At 49.8% G+C, this 12,174-nt stretch overlaps 1 protein-coding gene across 2 annotated transcripts in view; it reads right to left on the bottom strand.

Annotated features, from left to right (window-relative positions):
• Positions 1-12,174, bottom strand: part of LOC142243581 (uncharacterized) — a 57,549-nt gene that overhangs the window by 12,858 nt on the left and 32,517 nt on the right. For both annotated transcript variants that reach the window (XM_075315642.1, XM_075315641.1), the window contains exon 7: positions 3,721-3,945. In XM_075315642.1, the coding sequence (XP_075171757.1) occupies positions 3,721-3,945 (225 nt within the window). The remainder of the gene's footprint in view (positions 1-3,720; positions 3,946-12,174) is intronic.

Here is a 12,174-nt window from a genome sequence, read left to right on the forward strand (position 1 = left end):
TCTGGCGACAGCCCCTCGGGTGTTCACCAAGATCATGGCAGCAGTGGTAGCAGTCTTGCACTCTCACGGACACTCTGTGATCCCTTACTTGGACGATCTACTGGTCAAGGCACCCTCTCAAGAGGCATGCCAACTCAGCCTGAATTTTGCACTGGAGACTCTCCAGGCGTTCGGGTGGATCATCAACTTCCCAAAGTCAAATCTGTCACCGACCCAATCACTAACGTATCTTGGTATGGAGTTTCATACGCTCTCAGCGATAGTGAAGCTTCCGCTGGACAAGCAGCGGTCTCTACAGACTGGGGTGCAGGCTCTCCTTCAAAGTCAGTCGCACTCCTTAAGACGCCTCATGCACTTCCTCGGGAAGATGGTGGCGGCAATAGAGGCGGTTCCGTTTGCGCAGTTTCATCTGCGTCCACTTCAATGGGACATTCTCCGCCAATGGGACGGGAAGTCAATATCCCTGGACAGGAAAGTCTCCCTTTCCCAGACGGCCAAGGACTCTCTGCAGTGGTGGCTCCTTTCCACCTCATTATCACAGGGAAGATCCTTCCTACCACCGTCCTGGGCGGTGGTCACGACAGACGCGAGTCTGTCAGGGTGGGGAGCAGTGTTTCTCCACCACAGGGCTCAGGGTACGTGGACTCAGCAGGAGTCCATCCTTCAGATCAATGTTCTGGAAATCAGAGCAGTGTTTCTTGCCCTACTAGCCTTCCAGCAGTGGCTGGAAGGGAAGCAGATCCGAATTCAATCGGACAACTCCACAGCGGTGGCATACATCAATCACCAAGGGGGGACACGCAGTCGGCAAGCCTTCCAGGAAGTCCGGCGCATTATGGTGTGGGTGGAAGCCACGGCCTCCACCATATCCGCAGTTCACATCCCCGGCGTAGAAAACTGGGAAGCAGACTTCCTCAGTCGCCAGGGCATGGACGCAGGGGAATGGTCCCTTCACCCGGACGTGTTTCAGGAAATCTGTCGCCGATGGGGAAGGCCGGACGTCGACCTAATGGCGTCCCGGCACAACAACAAGGTCCCAACCTTCATGGCACGGTCTCGCGATCAAAGAGCTCTGGCGGCAGACGCCCTAGTGCAAGATTGGTCGCAGTTCCGGCTCCCTTATGTGTTTCCACCTCTGGCACTCTTGCCCAGAGTGCTACGCAAGATCAGATCCGACTGCAGCCGCGTCATACTCGTCGCTCCAGACTGGCCGAGGAGGGCGTGGTTTCCGGATCTGTGGCATCTCACGGTCGGCCAACCGTGGGCACTACCAGACCGACCAGACTTACTGTCCCAAGGGCCGTTTTTCCATCGGAATTCTGCGGCCCTGAACCTGACTGTGTGGCCATTGAGTCCTGGATCCTAGCGTCTTCAGGCTTATCCCAAGGGGTCGTTGCCACCATGAGACAGGCTAGGAAGCCCACGTCTGCTAAGATCTACCACAGAACGTGGAGGATATTCTTATCCTGGTGCTCTGCTCAGGGAGTGTCTCCCTGGCCATTTGCATTGCCTACCTTTCTTTCTTTCCTGCAATCTGGGTTAGAAAAAGGTTTGTCGCTCGGCTCCCTTAAAGGTCAGGTCTCGGCGCTATCCGTCTTTTTTCAGAGGCGTTTGGCACGCCTTCCTAAGGTGCGCACGTTCCTACAGGGGGTTTGCCATATCGTACCCCCGTACAAGCGGCCGTTAGATCCATGGGATCTGAACAGGGTACTAGTTGCCCTCCAGAAGCCGCCCTTCGAGCCTCTGAGGGAGGTTTCACTCTCTAGACTATCACAGAAAGTGGCTTTTCTAGTAGCGATCACATCTCTTCGGAGAGGGTCTGAGCTGGCAGCACTATCATCCAAGGCTCCCTTCCTGGTCTTCCACCAGGACAAGGTTGTGCTGCGCCCCATTCAGGAGTTTCTCCCGAAGGTGGTATCCTCTTTTCATCTTAATCAGGATATCTCTTTGCCTTCGTTTTGTCCTCATGCAGTTCATCGGTATGAGAAGGATTTACATTTGTTAGATCTGGTGAGAGCACTCAGAATCTACATTTCCCGCACGGCGCCCTTGCGCCGTTCGGATGCACTCTTTGTCCTTGTCGCTGGTAAGCGCAAAGGGTCGCAGGCTTCTAAGGCCACCCTGGCTCGATGGATCAAAGAACCAATTCTTGAAGCCTACCGTTCTGCTGGGCTTCCGGTTCCATCAGGGCTGAAGGCCCATTCTACCAGAGCCGTGGGTGCATCCTGGGCATTACGACACCAGGCTACGGCTCAACAGGTGTGCCAGGCAGCTACCTGGTCGAGTCTGCACACTTTCACCAAACATTATCAGGTGCATACCTATGCTTCGGCGGACGCCAGCCTAGGTAGAAGAGTCCTGCAGGCGGCAGTTGCCTCCCCGTAGGGGAGGGCTGTCTTGCAGCTCTAACATGAGGTATTTCTTTACCCACCCAGGGACAGCTTTTGGACGTCCCAATCGTCTGGGTCTCCCAATAGAGCGCCGAAGAAGAAGGGAATTTTGTTACTTACCGTAAATTCCTTTTCTTCTAGCTCTTATTGGGAGACCCAGCACCCGCCCTGTTGTCCTTCGGGATTTTTGGTTTGTTTGCGGGTACACATGTTGTTCATGTTGAACGGTTTTCAGTTCTCCGATGTTACTCGGAGAGAATTTGTTTAAACCAGTTATTGGCTTTCCTCCTTCTTGCTTTTGCACTAAAACTGGTGAGCCAGTGATCCCACTGGGGGTGTATAGCCAGAAGGGGAGGGGCCTTACACTTTTTAGTGTAATTGCTTTGTGTGGCCTCCGGAGGCAGTGCTATACACCCAATCGTCTGGGTCTCCCAATAAGAGCTAGAAGAAAAGGAATTTACGGTAAGTAACAAAATTCCCTTCTTTCTTAAGAAATTTCTTAAGAGTGCACCTGCGTTTTTGCCGCTGGTTGCTCCCTGCGTTATTGTGCCAATTATATATGGCAAATAACGCAGTTAGCTGCAGAAAAGAAGTGACTGCTCATTCTTTTTCTTAAGAAAATTCTTTCAGTAGATTTTCTTAAGAAAAAAACGCGGTGTGCGCACAGCTAATTTTTTTTGCCATAGGTTTTGCTGGGGAATGTCTGCAGAAAGGTTACAAGAATTTCTCAAGAAATTTCTGCAGCAAAAACGGACCAAAAACGCAGGTAAAAAACGCAGTGTGTGAACATAGCCTTAATATGCATTTCAGTAATTATCCGTCTCGGAAGCAGCAGCCAGCAGAGGCCGGAGACAAGCAGCGCTGGAGAAGGGGAGTTAAAGATGCTTTTTATTTTCAGTGTCCGTGTTTTTCTGGTACGCGTTTCACGGAACACACCACAGTGTGATCTGAGGGACATCAGTGATGCAAGAAAAGAAAACGAACATGTTTCTGTGCGGAACACACGAAAACGCGGAGACACGGTCAGTGAAAAATCACTGATGTGTGCGCACACCCATTGATTATAATGGGTCTGCGTATGTCCGTGATTCTGGTACGTATAAAAACTAGCACATACGTACCAAAATCACTGACGTCTGAAACAGGCCTTAAGGATAGGCCATCAATATTTAAGTTCTGAGAAACCCCTTTAACTGAGAAACGTTTCCCACAAGCCAAGCAACCCTCCTCTTCTGTGATTGGGCATAAAACACTTCCCGCATCCAGCAGAAGGGAAACATTTTCCCCAGTGTGAACGCGCTCATGTGAAATAAGCCTTGAACAAACTTACCAAAACAATTACGGTGCCCTAACCAAGACAAGGGCTCCTGTGCCGTGCCAACGCCATCCACGCAGTCCGTGCTGCCCGCATACATTGGTTCCTGTTTAGCAAGGTCAGATGTGATGTAGTCGCCTTCGTCCGTAGACCTTATAGGTGTTGTACTGAAATAAGTTAGAGGCTCTTCTATCACGTCGTCTTCTATTTCATGCTTGGGAGTCAAAGGTTCTCGTCCACCTGTCAAGAATAAAATAAGATTTTTTTTTCTACTTGTTTTTTTTTATATTATACATATACATTAATTATCTAAATATATATATATATATATATTACATACACACACACACATATATATATATATATATATATTATATATGCAGTCATATGAAAACGTTTGGGCACCCCTATTAATGTTAACCTTTTTTCTTTATGACAATTTGGGTTTTTGCAGCAGCTATTTCAGTTTCATATATCTAATAACTGATGGACTGAGTAATATTTCTGGATTGGAATGAGGTTTATTGTACTAACAGAAAATGTGCAATCCACATTTAATCAAAATTTGACCGCTGCAAAAGTATGGGCACCCTTATCAATTTCTTGATTTGAACACTCCTAACTACTTTTTACTGACTTACTAAAGCACTAAATTGGTTTTGTAATCTCATTGAGCTTTGAACTTCATAGGCCGGTGTATCCAATCATGAGAAAAGGTATTTAAGGTGGCCACTTGCAAGTTGTTCTCCTATGTGAATCTCCTATGAAGAGTGGCATCATGGGCTCCTCAAAACAACTCTCAAATGATCTGAAAACAAAGATTATTCATCATAGTTGTTCAGGGGAAGGTACAAAAAGTTGTCTCAGAGATTTAAACTGTCAGTTTCCACTGTGAGGAACATCGTAAGGAAATGGAAGAACACAGGTACAGTTCTTGTTAAGCCCAGAAGTGGCAGGCCAAGAAAAATATCAGAAAGGCAGAGAAGAAGAATGGTGAGAACAGTCAAGGACAATCCACAGACCACCTCCAAAGACCTGCAGCATCATCTTGCTGCAGATGGTGTCAATGTGCATCAGTCAACAATACAGCGCACGTTGCACAAGGAGAAGCTGTATGGGAGAGTGATGCAAAAGAAGCCGTTTCTGCAAGCACGCCACAAACAGAGTCGCCTGAGGTATGCAAAAGCACATTTGGACAAGCCAGTTACATTTGGAAGAAGGTCCTGTGGACTGATGAAACAAAGATTGCGTTGTTTGGTCATACAAAAAGGTGTTATGCATGGAGGCAAAAAAACACGGCATTCCAAGAAAAGCACTTGCTACCCACAGTAAAATTTGCTGGAGGTTCCATCATGCTTTGGGGCTGTGTGGCCAATGCCGGCACCGGGAATCTTGTTAAAGTTGAGGGTCGCATGGATTCAACTCAGTATCAGCAGATTCTTGACAATAATGTGCAAGAATCAGTGACGAAGTTGAAGTTACGCAGGGAATGGATATTTCAGCAAGACAATGATCCAAAACACCGCTCCAAATCTACTCAGACATTCATGCAGAGGAACAATTACAATGTTCTGGAATGGCCATCCCAGTCCCCAGACCTGAATATCATTGAACATCTGTGGGATGATGTGAAGAGGTTGTCCATGCTCGGCGACCATCAAACCTAACTGACCTGGAATTGTTTTGTAAACAGGAATGGTCAAATATACCTTCATCCAGGATCCAGGAGCTCATTAAAAGCTACAGGAAGCGACTAGAGGCTGGGATTTTTTACAAAAGGAGGATCTACAAAATATTAATGTCACTTTTATGTTGAGGTGCCCATACTTTTGCACCGGTCAAATTTTGATTTGAAAAGAATTATAAACTGGTTTAAAGTAACTTCAATCCGAAGGAATATCGGAGAACTGAAACCATTCAACATGAACAACATGTGTACACAAAAAAACAGGGCGGGTGCTGGGTCTCCCAATTAGAGCTAGAAGAAAAGGAATTTACGGTAAGTAAACAAAATTCCCTTCTTCTTTGTCGCTCTATTGGGAGACCCAGACAATTGGGACGTCCAAAAGCAGTCCCTGGGTGGGTAAATTAATACCTCGTAAGAGAGCCGTAAAACGGCCCTTTCCTACAGGTGGGCAACCGCCGCCTGAAGGACTCGTCTACCTAGGCTGGCATCCGCCGAAGCATAGGTATGCACTTGATAGTGCTTCGTGAAAGTGTGCAGGCTCGACCAGGTAGCCGCCTGACACACCTGCTGAGCCGTAGCCTGGTGCCTCAAAGCCCAGGACGCGCCCACGGCTCTGGTAGAATGGGCCTTCAGCCCTGAGGGAACCGGAAGCCCAGCCGAACGGTAAGCTTCGATAATTGGCTCCTTGATCCACCGAACCAGGGTTGATTTGGAAGCCTGTGACCCTTTACGCTGGCCAGCGACAAGGACAAAGAGTGCATCCAAGCGGCGCAGGGGCGCCGTACGAGAAATGTAGAGTCTGAGTGCTCTCACCAAATCTAACAAGTGCAAATCCTTTTCACATTGGTGAACTGGATGAGGACAAAAAGAGGGTAAGGAGATATCCTGATTGAGATGAAAAGGGGGATACCACCTTAGGGAGAAAATCCGGAACCGGACGTAGAACCACCTTGTCCTGGTGAACACCAGGAAAGGGGCTTTGCACGACAATGCTGCTAGCTCAGACACTCTCCGAAGAGAAGTGACTGCTACTAGAAAAAACACTTTCTGCGAAAGGCGTGAGAGAGAAATATCCCTCATTGGCTCGAATGGTGGTTTCTGAAGAACCATCAGAACCCTGTTTAGATCCCAGGGTTCTAACGGCCGCTTGTAAGGTGGAACGATGTGACAAACCCCCTGCAGGAACGTGCGTACCTGTGGAAGTCTGGCTAGGCGCTTCTGGAAAAACACAGAGGGAGCTGAGACTTGTCCCTTAAGGGAGCCGAGCGACAAACCCTTTTCCAGTCCAGATTGAAGGAAGGACAGAAAAGTAGGTAATGCAAATGGCCAGGGAGAAAAACCCTGAACAGAGCACCATGACAGAAAAAAAAATTTTCACGTCCTGTGAAAGATCTTGGCGGACGTTGGTTTCCTAGCCTGTCTCATAGTGGCAATGACGTCTTGAGATAACCCTGAAGACGCTAGGGTCCAGGACTCAATGGCCACACAGTCAGGTTGAGGGCCGCAGAATTCAGATGGAAAAACGGCCCTCGAGATAGCAAGTCTGTTCGGTCTGGTAGTGTCCACGGTTGGCCGACCGTGAGATGCCACAGATCCGGGTACCACGACCTCCTTGGCCAGTCTGGAGTGACGAGGATGGCGCGGCGGCAGTCGATCCTGATCTTGCGTAACACTCTGGGCAACAGTGCCAGCGGAGGAAACACATAAGGGAGCTGAAACTGCGACCAATCCTGAACTAAGGCGTCTGCCGCCAGAGCTCTGGGATCTTGAGACCGTGCCATGAACATTGGTATCTTGTTGTTGTGCCGGGACGCCATGAGGTCGACGTCCGGCACCCCCCAGCAGCAACAGATCTCCTGAAACACGTCCGGGTGAAGGGACCATTCCCCTGCGTCCATGCCCTGGCAACTGAGATAATCTGCTTCCCAGTTTTCCACGCCTGGGATGTGAACTGCGGATATGGCGGATGCCGTGGCTTCCACCCACATCAAAATCCGCCGGACTTCCTGGAAGGCTTGCCGGCTGCGTGTGCCGCCTTGGTGGTTGATGTATGCCACCGCTGTGGAATTGTCCGACTGAATTCGGATCTGCTTGCCCTCCAGCCACTGCTGGAACGCTTTCTGGGCAAGATACACTGCCCTTATTTCCAGAACATTGATCTGAAGCGAGGACTCTTGCTGGGTCCACGTACCCTGAGCCCTGTGGTGGAGAAAAACCGCTCCCCACCCTGACAGACTCGCGTCCGTCGTGACTACTTCCCAGGATGGGGGAAGGAAGGATTTCCCCTTCGATAATGAAGTGGGAAGAAGCCACCACCGAAGGGAAGCTCTGGTCGCCTGAGAGAGGGAGACGGTCCTGTCGAGGGACGTCGTCTTCCTGTCCCATTTGCGTAGGATGTCCCATCGAAGGGGACGCAGGTGAAACTGCGCGAAGGGAACTGCCTCCATTGCTGCCACCATCTTCACCAGGAAGTGCATGAGGCGCCTCAAGGGGTGTGACTGGCCTTGAAGGAGAGATTGTACCCCTTTCTGAAGTGACTACTGCTTGAACAGCGGAAGCTTCACTATCGCTGAGAGGGTATGAAACTCCATACCAAGATATGTCAGCGAGTGGGCCGGTGTCAGATTTGACTTTGGAAAATTGATGATCCACCCGAAACCCTGGAGAGTCTTCAGGGAAGCGTCGAGACTGCGTTGGCATGCCTCTTGAGAGGGTGCCTTGATCAGCATCCAAGTACTGGATCACCGAGTGACCCTGCGAGTGTAGGAGCGCTACTACAGTAGCCATAACCTTGGTAAAAACCCGTGGGGCTGTTGCCAGGCTGAACGGCAGTGCCACGAATTGCAAGTGTTCGTTTCCTATGGCGAAGCGCAAGAAGCGCTGGTGCTCTGGAGCAATCGGTACGTGGAGATAAGCATCTTTGATATCGATCGATGCAAGGAAATCTCCTTGGGACATTGAGGCGATGACGGAGCGGAGGGATTCCATCCTGAACCGTCTGGTTTTTACATGTTTGTTGAGCAGTTTCAGGTCCAGGACCGGGCGGAAAGACCCGTCCTCCTTTGGGACCACAAACAAGTTGGAGTAAAAACCGTGGCTCAGTTACTGAAGAGGAACCGGGATCACCACTCCTTCTGCCTTCAGAGTGCGCAGCGCCTGCAGAAGAGCCTCGGCTCGCTAGGGAGGCGGGGATGACCTGAAGAATCGAGTCGGGGGACGAGAGGTGAACTCTATCTTGTAACCGTGAGACAGAATGTCTCTCACCCAGCGGTCTTTTATTTGTGGCAGCCAGGTGTCGCAAAAGCGGGAGAGCCTGCCACCGACCGAGGATGCTACTAGAGGAGGTCGAAAGTTATGAGGAAGCCGCTTTGTTAGCGGCGCCTCCGGTGGCCTTTTAAGGACGTGACTTAGACCGCCATGCATCAGAGTTCCTTTGTCCTTTCTGAGACCTTTTGGACGAGGAGAATTGGGACCTGCCCGCGCCCTGAAAGGACCGAAACCTCGACTGCCCTCTCCTCTGTTGGGGTATGTTCTGTTTGGGCTGGGGTAAGGATGTATCCTTTCCCTTGGATTGGTTGATGTTTCATCCAGACGCTCGCCAAACAGCCTGTCGCCAGAAATTGGCAAACTGGTTAAGCGCTTTTTTGGAAACAGAATCTGACTTCCATTCCCGTAGCCACAAGGCCCTGCGGAGTACCACCGAATTGGCGGCCGCGACCGCCGTACGGCTCGCAGAGTCCAGGACAGCATTAATAGCGTAAGACGCAATTGCCGAGGTCTGTGTGGTAATGGATGCCACTTGTGGCACGGCCGTGCATGTGGCTGCTTCAATTTGCGCTTGACCTGCTGAGATAGCTTGTAGCGCCCATACGGCTGCGAATGCTGGGGCAAAAGAAGCTCCGATAGCTTCATAGATGGATTTCAACCAGAGCTCCATCTGCCTGTCAGTGGCATCTTTGAGCGAGGCCCCGTCTTCCACTGCAAGTATGGATCTAGCCGCCATTCTGGAGATTGGAGGATCCACTATGGGACACTGAGTCCAACCTTTAACCACGTCAGGGGGAAAGGGATAACGTGTATCCTTAAGGCGCTTAGAAAAAACGCTTATCTGGACAAGCATGATGATTCTGGAGTGCCTCTCTGAAATCAGAGTGGTCTAGAAACATACTCGGTGTATGAGAAGCTGACTCCTCCGCCGGAAGAGTTGAGGGAGAAATATCCAGCATTTGATTGATGGACGCAATAAGATCGTTCACTATGGCGTCCCCGTCTGGAGTATTAAGATTGAGAGCGCCCTCAGGATCAGAATCCTGATCAGCTGTCTCCGCATCATCAACCAGAGATTCCCCCCGCTGAGACCCTGAACAATATGATGTCGAGGGAAATTCTAAGCGAGCCCACTTAGTCGGTCTGGAGCTGGGGTCTAAGTCAGAACCCTCAGCCTGGGATGTATGAGATACCCCGGGAGGACTTGGTCCAACTGAGGGGGGCCAGGGGACAATGATTCAACAGAGTCCCTTTGCTGAGATACCGGCCTGGACTGCAAGGCTTCTAGTATCTTAGCCATAGTCTCAGAGAGTTTTGCAAACTCCGTCCCCGTCACTAGGACAGTGTCAACAGGTGGCTCCCCCTGGGCCCCTCTTAGCAGAGGCTCTGGCTGAAGAAGTGCCACAGGGGCCGAACAATGCACACAATGAGGGTCAATGGAACCTGCCGGCAGCTGGGTCGTACAAGCGACGCAGGCAGCATAATAAGCCTGTGTTTTGGCACCCCTGCCTTTTGTGGGCGCCCTGAGTAACACAATAGGGTATATAGCCAGAATGAACTGTGCTCATACAGTGTAAAATATATACTATAAACAAATAATGTATCAATACACTACAGCACCATGGGGCTAGCACCACAGGTGCTGCTTACCATCCGCCTAAAGCGGTTATGAGGCCACCAGAGACCGTGTCTGGGTGTCCCAGGGTTTGTCCCTCTCTGCAGCGTCGTAGGAGCTGACAGGAAATGGCTGCGGCGTCCTGACGAGAGGAGGGAGCCGTGGCCGAGGTGCTCACACTGTGCACAGTGAGGGGGGTGGAGTATGGAAATCATACTCCAGCCCTCAGTGCTGCTCGTTCCGTGCAGCGTCCCGCCCTTCCCCTGCCTGTCAGGGCTGAGGGCGGGAGAAAGGGAAACTAGGCCGCAAGCAAGCCGGGGACTCGAGTATAAGCGTGGCCGCCGTAAAAGCGCGGCCGACGCCGAAGTCCCCGGCGAACTACAAGTCCCAGCCGCACCGCAGTTTCCCATGGCAGCGGCGGTTAGCGCGGTAGCCCCTACATATAAACACACTCAGCGACGCTGAGTGTGTAATGGCACAGTTTAACCCGGTCAGTGCCGTGGTCCCCGGTGCACTAGCACACCCAGCAAAGCTGAGGTGTTGCCGTGCGCTGTCCCCACAGGGATACAGAGTACCTCCAAGTAGCAGGGCCATGTCCTTGAACGATACCCGGCTCCTATCCAGCAGGCTCCACAGGAGTTGTGGATGAAGCACGGTCTCAGTGCCTGGAGACCGATAGGATCCCACTTCCACCAGAGCCCTGAGGGGGATGGGGAAGGAAAACAGCATGTGGGCTCCAGCCTCCGTACCCGCAATGGATACCTCAACCTTAACAACACCGCCGACAAGAGTGGGGTGAGAAGGGAGCATGCTGGGGGCCCTATATGGGCCCACTTTTCTTCCAACCGACATAGTCAGCAGCTGCTGCTGACTAAACTGTGGAGCTGTGCGTGCGTGTCTGACCTCCTTCGCACAAAGCAAAAAACTGAGGAGCCCGTGGGAGCACGGGGGGTGTATAGGCAGAAGGGGAGGGGCTTAACACTTTTGAGTGTAATACTTTGTGCGGCCTCCGGAGGCAGAAGCTATACACCCAATTGTCTGGGTCTCCCAATAGAGCGACAAAGAAATTATATATATATATATATATATATATATATATATATATATATATATATATATATATATATATATATATATATATATATATATATATATAAATAAATAATTTGATTTTTTTTTTTTAAGTCACCAGTTTCACAGGTACTGGAAATCTGTTTCCAGATAACCATCTAGGATATTCTGAGTTATAGGGCCTTTTCCAAACTTCTGAATTTTTTTTCACCACTTAGATAAAAGTATGCATGTTTGGGATCTAAGAACTCGTACCGACATGAGAAAATCATATGGACACATCAGTTTTACCATATAGTGAATGTGGTGAATAATAAAAAAAAACAAATTCTGCAATTAGAATTTGTTTTTGCAATTTCAAAGCACTTGGAATTTTTTTCCTGTTTTCCAGTACACTAAATGGTAAAACTAATGGTTTTATTCAAAAGTACAACTCGTCCCCTAAAAACCATCTCCTATATGACAATATTGATGGAAAAATAAAAAAAGTTATGGTTCTTGTAAAAGGGGGAGGAAAGAACAAAAAATCGCCGGTGAAGGGGTTAAGCTGGCGCTCCTTTACACATTGGCCAAATCCACTAATATCTGCGGTTTCAGCTGACGTGACTATAATGTGCATGGCAGCCTTTAGGCTTTGTGCGCACTAGAAATGTGAAGTTTCTCAAGAAAATTTCTTGAGAAACTTCTGGGAGTGGAAGATTTCCGGACCTTCGGAAAAAATCCGCACCAAATCCGCGGTAAATCTGCATGCGGATTAGCCGCGAATTTGCCGCGATTTTCCCTGCGGATTTTGCAGGCTGTACTGCAGAAATCCGCAGGTACCTGCGGA

The sequence above is a fragment of the Anomaloglossus baeobatrachus genome, chromosome 6 (assembly GCF_048569485.1).
Source record: "Anomaloglossus baeobatrachus isolate aAnoBae1 chromosome 6, aAnoBae1.hap1, whole genome shotgun sequence".
Taxonomy (NCBI): domain Eukaryota; kingdom Metazoa; phylum Chordata; class Amphibia; order Anura; family Aromobatidae; genus Anomaloglossus; species Anomaloglossus baeobatrachus.